The 21,384-nt window shown below is 22.2% G+C and overlaps 9 protein-coding genes across 9 annotated transcripts; 4 read left to right on the forward strand and 5 right to left on the reverse strand.

Moving 5' to 3' along the window:
* Window positions 1-369: 369 nt before the first annotated feature.
* On the reverse strand, window positions 370-1,022 carry PVVCY_0902490 (small nuclear ribonucleoprotein F, putative; the record flags this gene model as incomplete). The annotated part of the gene is made up of 4 exons (XM_008626589.1): window positions 370-427; window positions 559-661; window positions 840-930; window positions 1,014-1,022. 4 exons carry the CDS (start codon window positions 1,020-1,022, stop codon window positions 370-372), a joined length of 261 nt encoding a protein of 86 aa, XP_008624811.1.
* Window positions 1,023-2,321: 1,299 nt separating this feature from the next.
* On the reverse strand, window positions 2,322-4,068 carry PVVCY_0902500 (protein phosphatase, putative; the record flags this gene model as incomplete). Its single annotated transcript, XM_037634340.1, has 7 exons — window positions 2,322-2,669; window positions 2,838-2,942; window positions 3,059-3,177; window positions 3,290-3,367; window positions 3,527-3,598; window positions 3,760-3,870; window positions 4,017-4,068. 7 exons carry the CDS (start codon window positions 4,066-4,068, stop codon window positions 2,322-2,324), a joined length of 885 nt encoding a protein of 294 aa, XP_037490447.1.
* Window positions 4,069-5,783: 1,715 nt separating this feature from the next.
* On the reverse strand, window positions 5,784-6,290 carry PVVCY_0902510 (deoxyuridine 5'-triphosphate nucleotidohydrolase, putative; the record flags this gene model as incomplete). Its single annotated transcript, XM_008626591.1, has 1 exon — window positions 5,784-6,290. The coding sequence occupies one exon, from the start codon at window positions 6,288-6,290 to the stop codon at window positions 5,784-5,786; it is 507 nt and encodes a 168-aa protein (XP_008624813.1).
* A 2,045-nt stretch (window positions 6,291-8,335) lies between these two features.
* PVVCY_0902520 (conserved Plasmodium protein, unknown function) lies at window positions 8,336-8,706 on the forward strand (the record flags this gene model as incomplete). The annotated part of the gene is made up of 2 exons (XM_008626592.1): window positions 8,336-8,411; window positions 8,570-8,706. The coding sequence occupies 2 exons, from the start codon at window positions 8,336-8,338 to the stop codon at window positions 8,704-8,706; spliced, it is 213 nt and encodes a 70-aa protein (XP_008624814.1).
* A 457-nt stretch (window positions 8,707-9,163) lies between these two features.
* PVVCY_0902530 (tRNA (guanine-N(7)-)-methyltransferase, putative) lies at window positions 9,164-10,006 on the reverse strand (the record flags this gene model as incomplete). The annotated part of the gene is made up of 1 exon (XM_008626593.1): window positions 9,164-10,006. The coding sequence occupies one exon, from the start codon at window positions 10,004-10,006 to the stop codon at window positions 9,164-9,166; it is 843 nt and encodes a 280-aa protein (XP_008624815.1).
* A 1,381-nt stretch (window positions 10,007-11,387) lies between these two features.
* On the forward strand, window positions 11,388-12,088 carry PVVCY_0902540 (conserved Plasmodium protein, unknown function; the record flags this gene model as incomplete). Its single annotated transcript, XM_008626594.1, has 3 exons — window positions 11,388-11,537; window positions 11,650-11,835; window positions 11,954-12,088. 3 exons carry the CDS (start codon window positions 11,388-11,390, stop codon window positions 12,086-12,088), a joined length of 471 nt encoding a protein of 156 aa, XP_008624816.1.
* Window positions 12,089-12,678: 590 nt separating this feature from the next.
* On the forward strand, window positions 12,679-15,551 carry PVVCY_0902550 (protein disulfide-isomerase, putative; the record flags this gene model as incomplete). The annotated part of the gene is made up of 15 exons (XM_037634341.1): window positions 12,679-12,830; window positions 13,049-13,151; window positions 13,332-13,405; window positions 13,524-13,610; window positions 13,726-13,816; window positions 13,915-13,980; window positions 14,083-14,169; window positions 14,252-14,345; window positions 14,440-14,521; window positions 14,622-14,679; window positions 14,818-14,886; window positions 14,961-15,012; window positions 15,096-15,153; window positions 15,269-15,368; window positions 15,456-15,551. The coding sequence occupies 15 exons, from the start codon at window positions 12,679-12,681 to the stop codon at window positions 15,549-15,551; spliced, it is 1,269 nt and encodes a 422-aa protein (XP_037490448.1).
* Window positions 15,552-16,824: 1,273 nt separating this feature from the next.
* PVVCY_0902560 (CRAL/TRIO domain-containing protein, putative) lies at window positions 16,825-18,752 on the forward strand (the record flags this gene model as incomplete). The annotated part of the gene is made up of 10 exons (XM_008626596.1): window positions 16,825-16,902; window positions 17,081-17,310; window positions 17,411-17,513; window positions 17,596-17,685; window positions 17,830-17,863; window positions 17,968-18,095; window positions 18,188-18,280; window positions 18,378-18,422; window positions 18,540-18,579; window positions 18,694-18,752. The coding sequence occupies 10 exons, from the start codon at window positions 16,825-16,827 to the stop codon at window positions 18,750-18,752; spliced, it is 900 nt and encodes a 299-aa protein (XP_008624818.1).
* Window positions 18,753-19,385: 633 nt separating this feature from the next.
* On the reverse strand, window positions 19,386-21,146 carry PVVCY_0902570 (conserved Plasmodium protein, unknown function; the record flags this gene model as incomplete). Its single annotated transcript, XM_008626597.1, has 3 exons — window positions 19,386-19,621; window positions 19,875-19,967; window positions 20,060-21,146. 3 exons carry the CDS (start codon window positions 21,144-21,146, stop codon window positions 19,386-19,388), a joined length of 1,416 nt encoding a protein of 471 aa, XP_008624819.1.
* Between the last annotated feature and the right edge of the window lie 238 nt (window positions 21,147-21,384).

Raw genomic sequence — 21,384 nt, forward strand, 5'->3', positions numbered from 1 at the left:
TATGTATATATATACACATATACATATGCGTGTGCAATCTCCCATTTAAGAGTGTAGGCACATTTATTAAGACCTTATCTCGTAAAATATTTCATAAAAAAATTAATTTACGTTAAATATAGGGAATGGATATTTCCGTAATATTCCCTTAAATTTAATGTGGGAATGCTGAAGAAAAAATTATACATTTTCAAAGTTTTATAGTTTTAAAAAAAATTAAACATTTTTAAAATTTAAAGTTTTAAGTAGGGATGGTTTGAAAAAATAAATATAACTTTATTGTACACCATTCAAAATTAATTAAAACAAAAAAAATGATAATACATATCTACATTATTAAAAACATTCATTTTGTAAATTAAATATTTTTCATTCTTCGGATTGCTCCGTTTCGTTATCTTCCCTAATATACAAAACGTTGTTGCACCTGTTAAGGGGCAAAAAACAAATTAGTTAAAAAGGCAAAAAATAAATCAGTTAAAAAGGCAAAAAGCAAATCAGTTAAAGTGAAAAAACAGGATAGGTATTATTTTTCCTTTTATTTTTACTAGGCATTACCTTAAAAATATCTCTCCCAATGTTCCTTTATATTCCCCTCGTATCCATTCTTCGGCACTTGTTAGTCTTATATTCATATAAGCATCAAACGATTTAAGATTTCCTAAAATTGTGTTTATAAGTAATTGAGAATGTATACATATATATATGTTCATTTCTTTTTGTTATGAAATATAAACAATAAAAAGACCTTTTAAAGCATTCACAATAAACTACAATATGTATTGAAAATTTGGATGATGTACACAAAAGGGGAAATATATATTTTTTTTAAATTATACCTTTATATTCCATTCCCCATTTTAATTTTATGATAACTCGATTTCCAACCAAACTATTTAGAAATGGCTTAGGGTTAAGAGGTGTAATTCTCTATAGAATAACAAAATGTAAAATTATATAATATATATATAGCTATTTAAAATGGTATATTATTTCTTTTTTTTTTCCCTTACCGATGACATAGCTTACGGAGAATAAAAAAAGAGAGTAAAAAAGAAAGAAAAAAGAAAGAGAAAGAAAAAGAAAATGAATAGTTGCCTATAAAAGGGTTTATATATTTATTTCTTAACTTAAATAATCTTTTCTATTTTGTATATATAGTAACAAAATTGGAAATATCACAAGATCATTAATATGTAAAATATAGTTTTAAATTTTTTTTTTTTCCTATCTATATAAATTATCATTTGTGTAAGTTTAGTAATAATATTATTGTACATGTATATATAATTAATATTTTTTTTATTCCCGTTATTTGTATGTATTTGTTAAATTACCCCTTAAAGGTATGTAAAAAAAAAAAAAAAAATTATTAACATGCTACACTAAACAAATGGGTATAATCATATATACCATATAATGCTATAAAAATTAATTAAATCGAAAAAATACAATTTTCATTCCTATTTTTGTTATTAAATATGTGATTTTATGTTACAATATTAAAAGGGGTATCATAAAAAAAGAAAAATAAAATAACGACAGTTAAACCGAATAGTTACAATAAGATAGTAAAATTTGGTTATCCATATAATACTAAATAAAAACTTGAGATATATTTCAGTTAAGTATTAATAATTATATTTTAATTAGTTCTATATTATTATATTCCAATTTATCATATATAATAAAGGAATAAAAAAAAAAAAAATTTAATAAAACGAATAATATTGCATAAATGAGGTTATCATATGGTAGGTTAAATACAAACTATAAAATCGTATGTACATATATACCAAATAATAGGAAACGGGAAATGGCTATGCTCACATTAAATTAAGCTAACGTACATAAAAACAATAAAAAAAAAATACGTTAAAACAATACATAATACGATAAACACATAAAAACATGAGCTTTGCATAGCCATTATAAATCATACATATTTTATCATTTCAAAATGCAAATATATTTATTTATGGCAATTTAAAAATGGGAAATTCACAAAAAAGACGGCTACCAAAACAGCCACTATTGTTTTCTATTTTAAAATAGACTTCAAAAGAGACCAATACCAAAAAGTCGAATAATATATAAATATATATATATCATTATGATACTAATATATATTTATATTCACAAAATATATTATTTATAAAATCTCATTAAAAATAAGATAAATCATGTTCATATGGCTAAATAAATAACATATTAGGCTGTTATATTATATACAAATCTGATATTTTCTAAATCTCTGTATGCTCAATATTAATATGACTGTAGTGCACCCATATATGCTTATATACGGGCCGTGTATTTCCTCACTTTTTTTTATGTTGTTGTTTATCATATTTAAGATCAAAGCATCCTACGTCTGGATATCCCATAACCTTTTCCAAATATAAACATAACCATTTTTCCATTTCAACATAAATATTGGTACGACCTATACCCATTTGCTCATTTGCTTTTATAGCATCAATAAATTTATCTTTTTTTATAAGCATTCTATATGCTGCAACAAATTCCCCAGTTCTATCTCTACCATGTCTACAATGAACGAGAAAAATTGTATTTTTCACACGATTAAATTTATTGTTTAACTCCGTTACTCTTTCTATTAAGTTATCACTGTCCCAGTTTAATGTGGCTAGTTCTTTATCTCGAATCTAAAATTGAAAGAAATAAAAAATGGGAAAATGAAAAAAAGAAAAAATGACGGAACACAATCATCACCAAATGTTTCATAATCTTCTACAGCACAAATAAGCAATCCTAATATAACAGACATTACTAGCTAATAATTATAACAATTTATATAATTTTGCAATTCTTACTTTAGGATCAACTTCGTATGGGTTTATACTAGTTCCTAATATAAGATAATTCGTGATCATGTCATTTTTTACACTGCATCTTTCAATAGTATAACAACAACCCTCCTAAAAATTTTTAAAAAAATTATCCCCATATGAAAAAAATATGTTTTATATTTGTTAAAATGAAAGTAGACTATATTGAATAGGTAAATTATTGTGTCTTGATTTTTATTAATTACATATGAAGTGTTTCTTAAAAAGGATATGATATTAAGACTCATTTTATCATCATATACTAAGTTTGCGTTTTCCATAACACGTTTAATTTCTTTTCTAAGCATTTCCTCCGAGAATACACCTAAAAAAAGAAGTAAATATATTAAATTATTACAAATAGTTGAATGGATATACATAAAAGTTATCTTATTAAAATTAAAACATATTTATTTAGTGTTATTTTTTTTATTTACCATTAAATAAGGGCATATTACTTCTCAAGATAACATTATTATTATCAGGATGAACATCAACAATTGCTAATCGGCTAGCTGTATAACGATAAAAAAAAAAAAAAAAAAAAAAAATTATAAAATAGCTGTAACATAATGGCTATATGTAATTGTATAAATATATGATATATAAAGAAAGGTGGTAGTTCATGAAAATGATGAAACTGTCTATTATAAAATTTTCATAATAAAACTTACGCTTAAAATGTGGATATTTATAGTCTACGCATTTAGTATTTAAATCATTGCAGTTTAGCTCGAAATCTTCAGCTAAAAAAATATTAACAATAGTGAGTATGTTAATATAATATATTTGCATGGTCATATGAATTAACATTCATATTATATTTATTTGAGTGGAAAATAGTAAATTCATATATAAATGCCTCAAAAAAGTATGTGTAATATTTATATATAATCTGCTTGCTTACGTTCTTCACTTAAGGCAAAATATGAAATGATCAAACCGAAGCATATTATCAATGTTAAAAATATATAAATAAAACTTCGGTACTTTCCATGACCGCTTGAAGTTACGTTTCCTGCACAAGTAAGGTTATTAAAAAAGGAAAATAAATAATATAGCCAATTTAATCAAGGAAATAGTACTGTGATATATAAATAAATACTAATATATTAAACTATGTAATATTCTTAGCTGTTTATAATTTTTTTTTTTTATTATTACTATTAGTGTTTTCCATTTGTGAACCTTCTAAATCTTGTAACTGATTCCACATTATTTAGTGTCTCCTTATATTTATTTTGATTCTTACAATTGCTAAGAATGCAAAATAAATAATTTATTATGAGACCTGTTTCCTGGGAGTGTATATTATTACTGCTATTGTTATGGTTGTTATCGGATATATTAAAGAAAACGGCAGTTATATATAATTACAGTTTTCTATAAATACTACGTGGGTTGCCTTTTTATTTTATTATAATTTATTTTTAAATAAAAAATATATGAACAAGTCATAAACAATGATAAACCAAAAAAAAACAAAAAAAATTCATATAATTTTTAATGTTTATAACATTTCAATGATATAAAATCATATACTAATTATGTATATAATAAATACTATTATCTATTCGATTATGTATTTTTTATATTATTAAAAAAAACAAAAAAACAAAAACATTCTATTTATAGCTAAATAGGAATGGTGTTTTTATTTTCCAATGGATACCCGCTAAATTTCAAAATGCATTTTCTTAGAATAATTAATTATGCTATTGGAAATAAAGTATATTATTTATTTTTTTATTTTTTTTATATTTTATTAATAGAATTTTTTACGCCTTTATTATACCAATTACTTAATAAATTAATAATGTCCATTTATTATAATATTATTACGGTATAAAAAATATGTGGGCCAATAAATATTATATATATATATATATTTTTTTTTTTTACGGAAATTGGATATAGATATTAAATATATTCGGTTCTATTTTCCCGATTTGGTTTTTCATTTATATTTAATATCTACATAACCAATGTTTTATAATAAAACATCAATTTTTAATTTATACCCCAAATTTTAATTAACGAAATTAATTAAGGAAATAATTAAGGAAATAATTAAGGAAATAATTAAAGAAATTAATTAAAGAAATTATTTAAAGAAATTATTTAAAGAAATTAATTTAGGTAATAGAACCACATCTATATATATGGATTTAATGTTTCCCCGAAGTTTAGAGGAATTAAATATAGAATCTAAAAAAAATTCGGGGAAAAAAGGAGAAAAAAAAAAAAATTAACATATATATAGCCACATCAAAGAGTATAGAACATCTATTTAAAATAAATTTCAACAAAAAAATAACAATAACCATCATACCAAATTTAATAACATAACAACCATATATATTTATATAAATGTAAAAAAAAATAACGTTTTAGATGTATATAAATATATTTACAAAAAATTTTTAGGTGTCCATATATAAATATTTAATGTACTATAATATGGAAACATGTAGAAAAATGTACAAAAATTAATACATTTTATATGTCAAAAAAATAGTTAAAAAAATTGGTTCGCATAACTCCTGCATTTAATATATATGTAGAAAAAATAGCATTTGTTTTGTGCAATTTCTAAAATGTATAATGATTTATACATTCATTTTTAAAGTAATTTTTTTTTCATATTTTATAAGATGAACAAAAATATACGACTTTTATGTTTTATATATTTAATTATAAGTTTATTCATTCTGTTTATTTTGAGAAATTATTAAATACACACTTTAAAAAAAAAAAAGTGTAAAAAAGGGGGTCATTATACATATATATAAATATCCATGTAAGTATATATCCATATATTCGTAGAATATTTCGTATGTAAATTTATAGGAGGGATATAATATGGTACTATTCTCTCATTAATATATGCATACACTTATGCACATATTTATGTATATAGATAGGAGTAAATTATTTGTTTGATGTAGAACCAAATCCACCTTCACCCCTTGAGGTTTCATCTAATTCTGTAACTAACTCAAAAGATAATGGTTCCCCAGAAAATGATACAATTTGAGCTAACTTATCATTTTTTTTAATTGTATATTCCTGATCACTTGTATTATCAAGAGCTAATATAATTTCACCTCTATATCCAGCATCTATTAGTCCTATAGAATTGGCTAGTCGTAAAGGTGTTTTTGATATACTACTTCGCGGAAATAATAAAAAACTTGTATTTACAATTTCGTTTTCTTTATTATTAGAATCTTTTTTATCCGATTTATAATAATAATTACATTTATATTGTAATGCTGTTGCTTTTATACCAAGCTTAACAAATGTAGTTGTTTTAGGTTTCAATACTTCATCCTTGATAATGAAAACATCTAATCCACTATCTCCTTCATGATGAGTTTTATGGTTCTTGTACATTTCCCGGACTTCATCACTTAAACACATAATTTTTAAATGCATTTTGTTCGTCTTTGTATATGTATGTAAATAAATTAAAGCCACACACTAATGTGAAAAAAGGGTTTCTCTATGTATTGAAAATAAATTTCTTTAGCTAGCTAATTTTTTATTGATACGCTTTTACACTATTTTTGAACATCTATATGTGTATATTATAAATTCTTACACCTATATAATTTTAATATATCAATAGTTTGAAAATATTTTTTGTTTTTATTTAGTAAATCATATTTGTGTTATTTTGCATAAAAAAGTTATATTTAATAAAGCTTGAAAAATAATAATAAAATAAAACTTTGTACATTTAGCATAACATAATTTAAGCTTTTACTATTCCCCTTTCTAGTATTAAATGTAAATATTTATATATTGCACGAGGTATCTTATTTTTTTAATTTTTTTTAATGCAAGAGAGTATGCATAAATACTTTTTTCTCGTTTTCTCTCTTTTTTATACATTAAGGAAATATTAAAATTATTTCAAATGTGTATTTATTTAATTACATTGGAATTATTTACACATATATTAAAAAAAATTTATGAAGAATCCAAATAAAGCAATAATTTTCATTTTCATATATGTGATATTTTTTTTATTACCAAAACCATTTTTGCAAAATCGATATTATGATATAATGAAGTTATAAAAAATTATGTGCACATATTTTAATGTCTATGTGTAATATAAAAATTTTATTCTTAAAGTTTTCAATTTAAGAGATATCACATTTTCTTTATATCATTATATTTTATCATACTAATTGGTATTTCTTTTCTATAAAAAGTATAAATATCACTTAGTGGAGGGGTAAATAACGTAATGGGCTATCTATTAAATAAAAATGATATATATCATAATTTGAGATATATCAAAACCAATGGTAAACATTTTACTGCTCTCCTCCCTTGTAATGATTCTCATTAAAAATAAGGTGAACAAAATAAATAATAATGTTATTTATATTGAAATATTTCGACTGATTTATTTGTGTAATTGTTTTACATTTTTTTCGATGCTGTAAATTTAGCTAAATTATATATAGGAATCTCTATAACTGTTTTGTGGTTTCCATATAAAAATATATTTTTCAATATGAACTAAAATACTGATAAATTATTATAAATTTAAAATGGACTTACACCAATGTCTATCTATATATTAGTTAAATTCAAAAAAAATAAATATGGTTATACACTATTTAACTAAAATCTGGGTCACCAAAATGGATTATGAAAAGACCATTTTAGTATATTACACGAATTTATATATACACATAATATGTCTTTCGTTGTACTACAATTCTCTTTTAGCAATGACCAATTTTTAACGAAAAATTATTATCAATAAATAAGCTAAAATAAGCAATAAATAAGCAACAAATAAAAAATGTGTGTGTCGAATTAAAATGCCTGAACAAGCAATATTTATTTTTTATATTAAAAAAAAAATTTCATTTTAGTTATATTTAAAAATGTAACAACATCATAGTTGCATGTGGCATTAACATTTTTTGGAAAAAATAAAAATTTCGAAAATATAAAAAAAGAGAAAAATCAAAATAATGTGTAAAATAGTGTAGTAGCAACCGTTGTGTTGCTAAACTATGGAGACAATCCAAACAAAATATTTAAATTACAATATGTACATATATATTTTTTTCGAATATTTTTACATGACTGCTAGCCGATAAACATTATTTTATTATATGACCAAATCAGGCAAAATATAATGCCTGTTTTTACATTTAAGCTTGCTATTAGCTATATTGTGAGTTTTTTATAAATATATAAAAAAAGACACAAATAAAAAAATAAAAATATATACCATTTAAATATATATTTTATTTTTTTAATATTAATACAAGTTTATATTTTGTGATAATAAGTAAAATTTGTTAATTCTTCTTAAGCATAATTTTTATAATTTAAAGTTGTTTATATTTCTCTTTTTCGGTAACAATAAAACTTTTATTTTAAATCATTTTGAATTTTTTTTTAAATTTTTTAAAAGCATTTTTTGTTAATTATATTTTATTATTTTTAAAATGAGATCCTGTTATTCTCATAAAGGAGTTAGCCCTGGAAAACACCCCCTTCGATCTATAAAATGTGACAAAATAGGTAATTCCTTAATTTGTGTATGCATACAAAAATGTAAATGGGCACACAATTGTACACATATATATATATATTTGTTTTTTTTTCCATGCTTGTTACTAATTGATGTACATATATTTTTGAATATACTGCTAAACATATTTGTCTTTTTCATTTTATAGGGCAAGAAGATATCCAATCAATAAACAACGGAGTATATACTGATTGTAGTTTGTGTGGAATAATTCATAAGGACCCACACAATCAAAAATTATATCCTTTACGAAAAGATCAACATAGAGATAACTCGAAGTTTTAATTTTTTACCCCCACCTTATTATATATTCATTTTATGATCAACCTATTTGTTGTTTTTAAGTGTACAAGAAAATAATACAAAAAGTAGAAAACCATTTGAAATAGTTTAAGCCGGATGTTATGACCAAACAAGTTAAAGATTATATTTTTCGAATACATATTGTCTCAACATTTCTTCGTGGGATTGTAAATACTTTTTTCTATATTTTTCTATATTTTTACATATTTTGATATATTTTTTTCGTACAAAAAATATTTTATTTTTTTATAAGGTTATTTTTTTAAAACTTATGAATTTATTATTGAGTTAAAATAAAAGAAAAAATGTAGGTATATTAAAAAAAATGGAGACATAAAAAGTCTAAATAGGAATACAAATAAAATAGCGGCAAATAAAGTAAAAATGTCTTAACATTTTTTAATTAGTAATATGTATATTGTATTGTTTAGAATGGAATTTAAATTTTTTGTGCGACACAAAAATACATATTTTTATTTTGTGATTTAACCCGCTTTGATTCTTCGGATGTTTCATGTATCAATTTTATACAGATATCATTTTTATATTCTTCTTCAGAAAGTATTTTAAATTTTTGATATCTATTAAAACAAAATTTAACCCATAAATATAAGGTAAAAACATCTGTTATAAAATATATTAATCCATTTTTTTGTAGCAAATGATAATATAATGATAAACTTTCTATAGTTACTATTCTTCTTCTCCAATTTGGTTTTTTAAAATGTGGATCAGGAAAACAAAAAAACATTTTTTCAATTTGATTTTTTTTAATATAGTTAGGTAAAAATTTCATTGCATTTGTTCTTATAACTGCTATATTATTATAATTGGGGTAGTCATTTTTTCTATAAGTATTAATTTTTTCTCCAACATAATTAGTTAATTTATCTCGTATTTCTAAACCTAATATTAGTTTATTATCAAAGACTTTACTTAATTCAAAAAGTAATCCGCCATAACCACACCCTATATCTAAAAAGTTTACTTCAAAATTATTTGGCTTAACTTGTATTTTATTTTCATAGCATATTGGATATTTATTTGTGTTTAAATATAGTGTATCTTGTTCAGCTTTATTTTCATTACTATCTGGGGTGTCTTTGTTTTCTACATTGGATGTTTTTTCTGTGTTTTCTTCGGCCCCGAAATAGGATGGGTAGTGAATTCCCCAATCCACATATTTATCGTTTAGAGGATATTTTATATAACTGTCTGAAAGTGGATTGCAGTGTGCCCTTTGGCGATAAAACTTTTTACATGGGGTTTTATGTTTTTTCATTTTTTGGTTAGAACAAATAAACACGCATATTTTTTTAAGTTTTATTTACATGTATTGATCGAAAAAAGAGAGTATGACAATGCTATGTATCACTTAAAGGAATCATTAACAAGGTAAATATAATACAAGTTTTGTGTTTCCCTTCAGTAAATAATATTTAAACAAATATTATGGGAATATATTTTATTTCAATATATATTAGGAAAAGATTCATGAGTTAAAACAAATAAATATATTTACAAATTGGAATTTTCGATTTTTTAAAGCAATCATGTAAAACATATAAAGAAAAATTTTAATCATATAACACTGAAATCAACACAATCAGGAATGTACCCCCAAAAATATATACATATATTGAAAGGTTGAACTTGATTAATCAGATTAAACAACAGTAGAGAGTAACATTTATAAGGTATATATTTTCTTCGTAAAAAATATTTATGAATATGTTAATATATGGATAGAAAATATTTTAAGTTAATTTTTTGTTAAGTTAAAAATTTGATCAATTTATAAAAACAATAAATATATAAAATAAATTAAAACATAAACATGTTTATAATTAGAAAAAATTATTTCCGTATATGCGTGTATCAAAAAAAAAATGTGCCTTCTATGAGCATGGGATTTGTGGGCACATTAAATATTGAATATGTATAATAGCCAAAGTTAGCAATTTTGTTTTCTTTCAATTTCAAATAGATGGTAAATAAAATGACAAAGGATATAGCCATATATTATTGTATAGTATATAAAATTGGCATATTATAAATAATTGAAAAAAAAAAGATTTTCCGAAAAACCTATTTAAAAAATATAAGAATATAAATGAAAGCAAAAAAAAATAGGGACATAAACATATAAAAATAATTTGATAATAATAATTATAATAAAATTTATATTATAAATATATAATAATGGTTATACAAAATAATCCTTTACAATATATGTCACTAATTTTGTGTAAATTTATCAAATAAGATAACATATTATTATATGGAATAAATTGAAGGAGAAAACAAGACGAAATACAAACAGTTTGAAGGATACATATTTCTTTGATAGCAACATTATTTTTACATAAAATATTAAAATATGAAGAAAACGTTACTTATCTATTTGTTTTATACTTTTACCTAATAAATACCACTTAAATAGTTTGGTTAATTGTGATAAATAAATAAATGGGTTTATATATGTATATGCATATCTAGATTGGAGGGAACATATTATGTACTTATTTAATCAAGACAAATAGAAAATCTATGATATTTTACAGTTTTCCCAATAAAATAACATGAACATGTATTAATTTTATCAATTCTATTTATATGTTTATTTATTATGTAATATTTTTCATAGTACCAATGTAGGCAAAATGGTGAAACGGATATTTATATTTTTTGCCTTTTTCATTTTATTATTTAATATTGGATTTGGATTATCTCGAAAAGTTTGTAGTGTTGTACAGTTTGGATATCATGCATTATCAACAAATAAGGATATTAACAAACTATACAAACATAAGGTATTGCATAAAATTGTAAAGAAACATAAGTAGAGTCTTCATTCTGTGTAATAATAAGAATGTTTTTTCATTTTATTTTGTATAATTTTTCTTGATTTTCCTCAATTTTTAGGTGGTTGGTGTTATAGATCCTTTTGACAAAAATAACGTTTTATGGATGAGAAAAAAAAGAAACAAAAAATTTAATTTAAATATATTTAAAAAATTATATGATAGTTTTTGTTGTAATATTAATGATTATGTCAATTTCCCAAATGAAGATCAATTCATTTTTCGGATTTTCCACATAAACTTAAAGGTATGTCAGTAAAATAATGCAATGATTAAATAAATGTGTGTAATATATAGAATGAAAAAATATACATATAACATATTAGCATTTAAATAGTGAGTTTAATTATTTTTCCTTTTTATAGAATACTATAAAATATATGCTAAAATATAAAATCATAAGTGGTACCATAAACAAAGGCCCTAATAATGACCAAAATATTTTATGCTTAACAGAAAGGAGTAAATTATATAGATTTTTAAATAATGTTAATATTTAATCAATTTTATTTTAAAAATGGAAATAAATAAAGGATAAAAAATGAGTATATAAATGAAGGGATATATAACCCTTGTAAGCCTGAACAATAACAACTATAAGAAAAAGTGAAAAGTTCAAATTGCAACACATTACCAAATTAAATTTTTCACTAATTTAAATTTTATTATTTTTTTCAACATTTATTATTCTTTTATATTTGTGTAATTATTTTTTAGTTAATTATTATTTGTTTATTTACTTACTTTTTAAGTTTTTTTTTTTGTATTTTCTAATCTTTATTTGTGTCATTACTCAATCTATAACTAGATTATATACACATTACTATGTATATATTTTTTTAAAATTAATACACTAAATAAACAAACCAATATTTTATAATGAAAAGGGAAAAAAATATGTAAATTTTTTTGTTTTACTACTTGTTTATTACCTATTTTCATTACAATTTAAGGGAATTATTTTATGGAAAAATAAGGTTTTATATTATGCATAATTTTTTTGTTCTTATATTTACCTTTTTTAAAAATTAGCTATTAAAATAATAAAAATAAAATAGAAAACCTATTATATAATGATATTACCTATAAAATGATAAGTATTTTTTTTGTTTATATATTTTTATATTTTTTTGTGTATAACATTAATGCAAAATATCCCTATCCCCAAAATGACATACTAAAAGTTACCTCTGATAATATTCAAAGTGTGTTTGAATTAAACCAATATTGGCTTATTAAATTGTAATCCTAAATAAAACATGAAACATGAACATAATATATTTATCTAATCATGTTTGTTTGTCTTTATATTTCAAGCTATTTATTTTATTTGCGCTAAATGTGTTTGCATATGCATTAAGCTTTGTGCTAAGAAACATTGTTGTCTTTGTCATATTCTATAAAATGTTTCCTTACCTCCTCATTTTTCCCTATTCTTATTTCCCCTACTCTTAATGAAGCTATGCACCTCAATGTGTACATTGCAAACGCATTTGGAATAAAATCATAAACTTAAGATATGATATTCAAAATGATAATAAAAGAAAAGTATATTTTGGAGAAGTAAGTTTAAAATATGAGGAATTCATCAATACTCTCCCTTTATATATATACTATATCTTTTATGTGGCATTATATTTGGCACATTACAATTGTATATATGTCCTTATGAACTAACCAAATTTTTATTTATTCGTATATATATTCAATCCTGATATTATTAAAAATTGCAACATTTTTTAGGTAAATTGTGAAGACACTAATGGGCGAGCTATATGTGATAAATACAAAGTTTCAGGTGTCCCTCAATTAAAACTGTAAATAAATAAGCAAATAATAAACAAATAATTGAATATTATATGTATATATAAATATGGTTATAATTGGATTGTCTAATTTTTTCTCTTTATTTATCTTTGCATTTTATTTCTGCAGATTTAAAGGAAGCGAAATTATCTCAACCTTTTCCAATGATATAAATAACGAGCCGATTTTAAAAAAATGGCTATATTACACAACAACGTAAACATAATTTAAAAAAAAAAATATATTCCCATACTTACCCATTAACCGTATAATTCTCTTTCTTTCCATATATACATTTTTCCCCATTTTTTTATACTCTCTTTTAAAATAGCCCAATATTTCATGGAATATATTCTGAAGAAGAACTAAACAACTACAAAACAAAAGACAGTTTATTTCTGACATGTTCAGAAAATTTAAATGTTAAAAAAAAAAAAAATAAAATAAAAAAAAAATAAATAAACAATTATATTAACAAGCAATATTTTTTTATTTTTAATTACACCAAAAAATATATTAGGACAATTTAATCAAGGTCGCTAAACTATATTTCGAAGAAAACTATTTTCTCAACATTAAGAATCAAGTTATATAGAAAATAAAGAATTTAATAAAGTCGAATATGTCTACTATTTAATATATATAAAAAATATGTGTGTGCATGTTTTGTTGTATTTTCTATATTTAGGAATTATGCACCAAGCTAGCTATCAAAGATAACAGTTTGCATGTTCAAGGTGCGCATGATAATTTTGTTTCGAACATAAATCAAATGGTGAGAAAAAAATATATAATTAATTTAGTTTACTATATTTATATAATTAATAATGATTATTATAATATATAATTTTGTTCAGAATTTTGAAGAGTTAAAACATTTTGCTAATAAAAATAGGTTTCCTTTAGTAAGCAAAATAGATCATCATAGTTTTTTTACCATAAGGAGTAGTGGTAATACAAGTCCCTAACATATATATATGTGTGTGTGCATATTTTTTATTATTCCCTAAAATTGGATACTCACTAACTTATATTATTATTCTAGGAAATAATTTGATATTACTTTTAATTGACTTTCAAAATGAGCCTGATAAATATATTGATCAATTTACACAACATGCTAAAAGGTATACCAATTTAAAGAGTTCACAATTTTGAAAATCAACAGTTTTCCACATTCCTTATATTTCTCCATAAATGAATAAATTATTATTTTTTTTTTTTAAGGTATATAAATTTGAAGGAATATATATTTGCATATATAGATGGAAAATATTATGAAGAAGTAATCAAAAAAAAAGAGGGAAATATCGATAAAATAAATTATTACATTAAAAATGTGCATGTATAAGTATGCTATCAAATGGTTGTACATATATAGTAGTTATAAATTATTTTTTATATTTTTTCATTTGTAAAAAAGAATTTAGAATTGTATGGTGTAGACTCAAAAAAATATCCTCAGATAATTGTATTTAGCAAGAGCCCTCGTGTAAGTTTTGTCTTTTTATTTATAATATTTTTTTTATGTTACGGGTTTTATATGTTTATATGTTTTTTACATAGAAATATTACTTTGAGGATTATTTCGACATTGATCATGTACAAAACATAATAGGTAAGTAATATAAAAATATTATACACCTAATAAAATGTAAGGATTAAAAGATATAAGATTATATTATTTTATTTTTTTTGCAGAAGACATAGAGAACGAACTAATTAAACCTAAAATGGAGGAGTTCACTAAAATGGACATGTACTAACTAACTTATACACATTTTAATAATTTCATACTGCTCATATTGTTCTATATATTTATGGGACATTCCTATATCCCCTACATGCACACAACCTTTTTATTTTTTATACAGACTTTTGATAAAAATAAAGAAACAAATAAAATATATTATAGACAAATCATTTCGAACAGATATTAAATCATTCATAGGATTTATATGTGCAATTATTATGGTAAAAATGTTGAATAATTTTTTTTTAATATCTTTATTATTTATATATGCTCATAATTTAATAATATTACTACTTGTTTTTTTGCAGATTGTATTTACGCTAGTTCTTGTGTTTCATACAGCCTATTCTTTTGTAACTAAACCAGAGTCAGAATATAAAATGGACGAAAAAAAAAAAAAATAAATGGAAAGAAAACCGAAAAAATAAGTAGAAAATTTTGAAACCTAGCAAATGCTATAAAGAATTGTTTTTTATAATATAAATAAAATTTCACATCACTTTATAGTGTATCAAAATAACGTCACTTTTTTGGTCTTTTATTTTTGTTGGCTTATTATTAATTATGCATTTTTTTTTTTATCAATTTGATAAACTTCAATTTTTCACATAAGCAACTTAATTATGTTACATTGTTTTGTAGCTCCCTAAAAATACATTTTTTTTTTTTTACACTTCCTAATATAAAGAAATCGGTATTTTTTCAAAGATGATGTAAAATACAAACTCTTGTTTGTTTCTCTACATTATCACAATTTGAATGTTGATAGAAAATTTATTTTACTTAAAAAATGTTATGAAATATGATATAGTATAATTGTAAAATGGCAAATGATAAAAATTAATTTCCTCCATTATTTCCCTATATATTTAAAATTTTCCATTTCTTAATTATTACATATAAAGATAATAATTAGTGAGGTATTTTATAAAATAATTTTTTATTCTTTACATAAATAAATATTTTATTTTACAATTTTAAGAAAATGTTTGTTTATAATAAAATTGAAGTCTCTTTATTTTTTTTCTAAACTAATCATGATATTTTATAATTAAAAAAAAATATGCATGTAAGTAAAAATTTTGGCTTTCACTAAATTATTTAATTCATATTAGAACTGTATATATATAATATTATATATATAATATGCTATACATACATATGCATAAAATAAAAAAACACGGTGTTATTTGGCATAATATCTTATGATGTTTTAAGCCCGAGAATCGCAAAAATGCAATTCTAAAAAAAATTCATATTAATAAAAAAATCGGAAAAAAGAAAAAAAAAGTATAATAGCAAAATATTTATAATATGCATTTTTTAATATATGTTTTTTATTTGAGGGGAAATAAATTTTTATGAATAATTTGAGAGAATAAAAATATTGGTTATAATTGTTTGGAATATAATAATTAATTATTATATCGCCTCAAAAAATATTATATATATATATATATACTTATCACACATGCATATGCAATAAATAGTATAAAAATATCATGGCTATATCGACATATAATTGCATCTATATTTTATAATAGATATTAAGGAAGATAATATATCTGTCCATGCTTTTATTTAAGCAAACTTATATATTTTTATAGATTTATAAGAAAAAAAAGTTGAGCTTTTTGTATAAAAAATTCTGTTATTTTTTCACTTAAAATTAAGAAAATGCCTGAAGAAACAAATAATAAATACTTAACCGAAAAAGTCTTAGCATATAATCCTAGTCAAGATGAAATAAAATATGTAAGGATTTATTAAATTCATAATATATTGATATATTTATAAGTCTTTTGCTAGCATTTTAGAAAGATATGATAATTCTTATCCAGTTCTCAATCATCTGCTTCCTTTGTTTATATTGATAAGATGCTATACATTATTTAATTCCATTTTTAATTCCATTTTTAATCCAATTTTGTAGTATCACAAAACTGGCGAAAAATCCGTAAGATTTATATTTTGTAAACAAAAGTTAGACCCATTTGAAATCGAAAAAGTTCAAGGACTTAAAGATTATGTACGTAATGAAATTAATAAAGAAATTGAGCTAGCTAAACAATCAAAAGGCCCCTATCCTCAACGCTCATATGATGACATATTTAAAAAGACACTTTTTAATGACGACAACTATGTGTTGCGGTTTCTACAAGGGTTAGTTAATCATGAAAAATGAAAAAATAAAAAATGGAAAAATGAAAAATATTGAAAAATGGTGAAAAATTCTAACATTTTCCTACCTTTTCGATTGCAGAAACGAGTTTGTTTATGACAAATGCTACGTTGATATCCTTAGACATTTAAAATGGAGAGAAGAGAATATTCCAATACATCGTGAAGATATTAAGGATATTATAGTAATAATAATAATTTGTAAAATTTGCCATATTTAACAGTTTGCATGTATATACATATTTATATTTTTGCCATTTCTCACAGAACAAAGGATATATTTATGTTCACGGACGAGACAAAAACATGCACCCAATCATTGTCATCAACTGCAAACGCTTCATCACTGTCAATACGGTAATATGAGCAATTATGAAAAATTGCTACGTAAAAAATGGCTACATAAAAAATGGCTACATAAAAAATTGCTGCGTAAAAAATGACTGCATAAAAATGATTATATGGCGATTCACTAATTTTATCGCATTTTCAACTTTTTAGAAGGAAGTTTTAAGGGTTGCCTTTTACTGGATGGGTAATACTTCAATTATCACCCCATGGATATACACATAAATAAATTTTTTTAATTTTGATATGTTCATATATAACATGCCATTATTGCTTATTATTTTTATATAGAATTTGCTATAGAGCATTTATTTGTTGAGGGAAAGATAGAGCAATGGAGAGTCATCATAGATCTATCTTCATGTAGTGTTTTAAATATCCCTATATCAACATTAAAGGAGATATCCCAAAGTTTAAGTGTAATCCAAAAATATGAAAATTATAAGCAGTTAGATATGTATATATGCATGTACAATATGTATATAAAACATTTTTCCCCCTTTTATTTTAGTGTAACTATAGGTCGAGATTGGCGAAAATGCTTGTTTTAAGTGCACCTTTCTTTATATCAGGAATGTGGCATATGCTTAAATCAATTATACCCGTAATATATATATTAATAATGCTACAAATAAATCTATGACTATTTATTATAAATATGTATATGTATTAACTTTTTCATAATTTCTCCCTTTTTTCAGTATAATACCCAACAAAAAATTTCCATCACCTCTGCAAGCATTGATGTAAGAAAATTTATATTAACAAAATGGACAAAAATTTAACAAGATCATTTTTAATACGAAATAATTCATATGTTTTCATATTGTGATATATATATTTTTCATTTTTTTTTTTTTTAGAAAAAATTGCTTGATCAAGTTGACGCAAACCAGCTAGAGAGTAAGACAAAAATAAAACAAAATTAGCTAATTATATAAATTGTATATTTAAAACGTCTTATTTTTTTTTTTTTATTTTTATATACTTGATATTTTTCTTTATATTTTATTACAGAAAAGTATGGAGGAACATGCGAGAATGCCACAGTTTTTTCAGATCCAATTCTTCCATAAATCGAACTAAAACATTTTGATGATTTATTTTTTGCAATGAGATATGTATTTTTATATTTAGTTTTTAATTTATATTAGTTACTCATTTTTTTTTTTACTTTTGATAATTTCCATTTATTACTTTTATAATGATTATATTCTTATGTCACATTCGTTATAAATTTTTTATTTTGCCATTTTTTAAACAATATGATAAATAATTATATAGCGTTATATTTATAGACATGCGGTATATATTTTGGCTCCGCGATTTCGTTTATATCTTATTTATATTTTTATTATAAATTAATAATATAAACAATAATTTATATTAAAAACATTATGTCCTACTATTTTATGAAACCGTTTTTTTAAAATGGATAAATATACACCCTCATTCTTTATACAGCTATTTGATTTTAATAACTAATTCAATGTCTTTTACACAAAAAAGGGAAATATAAAATATATAAACATAAATATAAATATATATATGAAAGAGAAAGGGTGTAATAAAATAATGATATATTGAAAAAGTTTATTTTATGTAAATAATTTTGGTGTAAGTTATTTCAGAATAATTTTATTATAAAAATTTCTTACAATTCCACAAATAATATAATAAATAAATAGAACGAAAAAAAAAAATTAATATTATAAGTCTTGATCGAAAAATATTTTATAAATAATTCGTCTCATAAATATAAGTGAAAACCCAAAAATGATATAAGAAAAAAATAATAATATATGTAATACAAAATAACTAATTCTTTTTTTAGTACTTAACAAGGTTTCTATTTTTTTTTCTCTTTTTAAAGACATTCCTGTATTATCATATGATAATTCTCCTTTTCCAATTTGCATAAATCTCTTAATTTTTTGTAGACAATCTGAAATATAGGATTTATATATGTGTGTATTTTTTTTTTTATTTTTTTTTATTATTATTTTTTTTATAGCTATATATTGCGTTTTTATTCTGAACGTTCAGGTAAAAATATGCCTAAATTAAACAACATCAAAATTGTAGTGCCACCTAAGTTTTTTGCCTTTATTTGGTAAAGGTATAAATTTTGTCAAATTGCATAATATATTTTTAAAAAATGAATAAACTATAGTAGTAGCAATTTGCTAAATAATTACCGGTAATTTTATAATTTTCACATTTTTCCGACTCCTGACAACTTAAATGTTTTTTTGTTGGCTCATTATTATTTTCAGTTTTTTCGCTTGTGTCTAAACAAGTGAAAATATGTAAATTAATATAAATTATGTATGAATAAATTTTGTAAAAAGTGTCAAAAATCTGTGCATTTTTTTAACCTTACCTGTACATAAATATTCAGGCAAAATTGATGTTGTATTTTTTTCAATATTTAAATTGTTTTTATTTTTTGATAAATTAAAATTTATAGGGTTACACGAATCGGGGATTATATCAATATTTTTTTCCCCATTTTTATTTAGAGAATTGTTATTACTTTTGTCTTTATGCAAAATAGACATAATATTTAATGACCTTGAAATATCTTCAACACATTTTTGAAAATCTAATTCATTTATATGTAACGAATTTTTAATATTCGTTTTGTTATTTAAAATTGAAATGGTTTCTACATTACAAGATTTAGAATTTATATCTCCAGAATGTTTGGAATATAATAAATTTTGTTGATCTAGTGCAGTATTTATATTCTTACTAATTATATCGCTGATTTTAGTTTTATTGTTTTTATTATAAATTTCTCCTATAGATAAGCATTCATCAATAATATCTAGTGTTGTAAATTTTTTTTCTTCTATTTTTTTATTAATTACAGATTGAATCAATGTTTCAATATTTACTCTGTCTATATTTTCAGAGCAACTTTTTTCATCGGAAAATTCTCCTCCGAAATTACTCACCGTTTTAACAATGCTACTGCATTCACTTTTTAAATCATTAGATAAGTTTTCACAGTCTGATTCACAATAATTATTAATTATTTTTTTAAGACTACTTATATATTTCTTAACATTAGTTACGCTTTTATTTATAACATGGATACTTATGTCAAAGGAGGGATCATTTATTATATTATTATTACAACTGTTTATGTATTTATTTTTTTCATTTTCACCATTATTAGAATCATTATTCATTATATTATTTTCTTTGCATATATTAGTACTTGCAAATTCACTATTTATTATTTTCCCCTCAATTTCTAAACAATTTTTATTTTCATTTATTGATTCTTCATGGGCAGTTGTATTTACAATTTTCCCGAATTTTTTAGGAGGCCAATTTATTGGAGGATCACAATTTTCTTCACCCCCTACTTTACTTATCTCTTCATATTCTATCCCATTTTCTTCCTTTTTATTATTTATTTGAATTTGAGGATTTAAAATAATTTGATTTTCATAGTCCATCAAGAACGAATTATTTCGTATACTCTTAAAAATGCTTTTTACAAAAAAATAGACACTAAATGGGATGGAAAAAAAAATGAGGAATGACAAAAAAAAAAGAAGAAAAAGAAAAGGAAGAGGAATATATGTTCTCCTTTTTCTATTTCACCAAATATACATATAATGGTAAATACAACAATAACTTAATAATAAATCAAATTTTAGTTGCTCACACAATAATCCATGTCTACATACATGT

The sequence above is a fragment of the Plasmodium vinckei genome (genome assembly GCF_900681995.1).
Source record: "Plasmodium vinckei vinckei genome assembly, chromosome: PVVCY_09".
In the NCBI taxonomy this organism is placed as follows: domain Eukaryota; phylum Apicomplexa; class Aconoidasida; order Haemosporida; family Plasmodiidae; genus Plasmodium; species Plasmodium vinckei.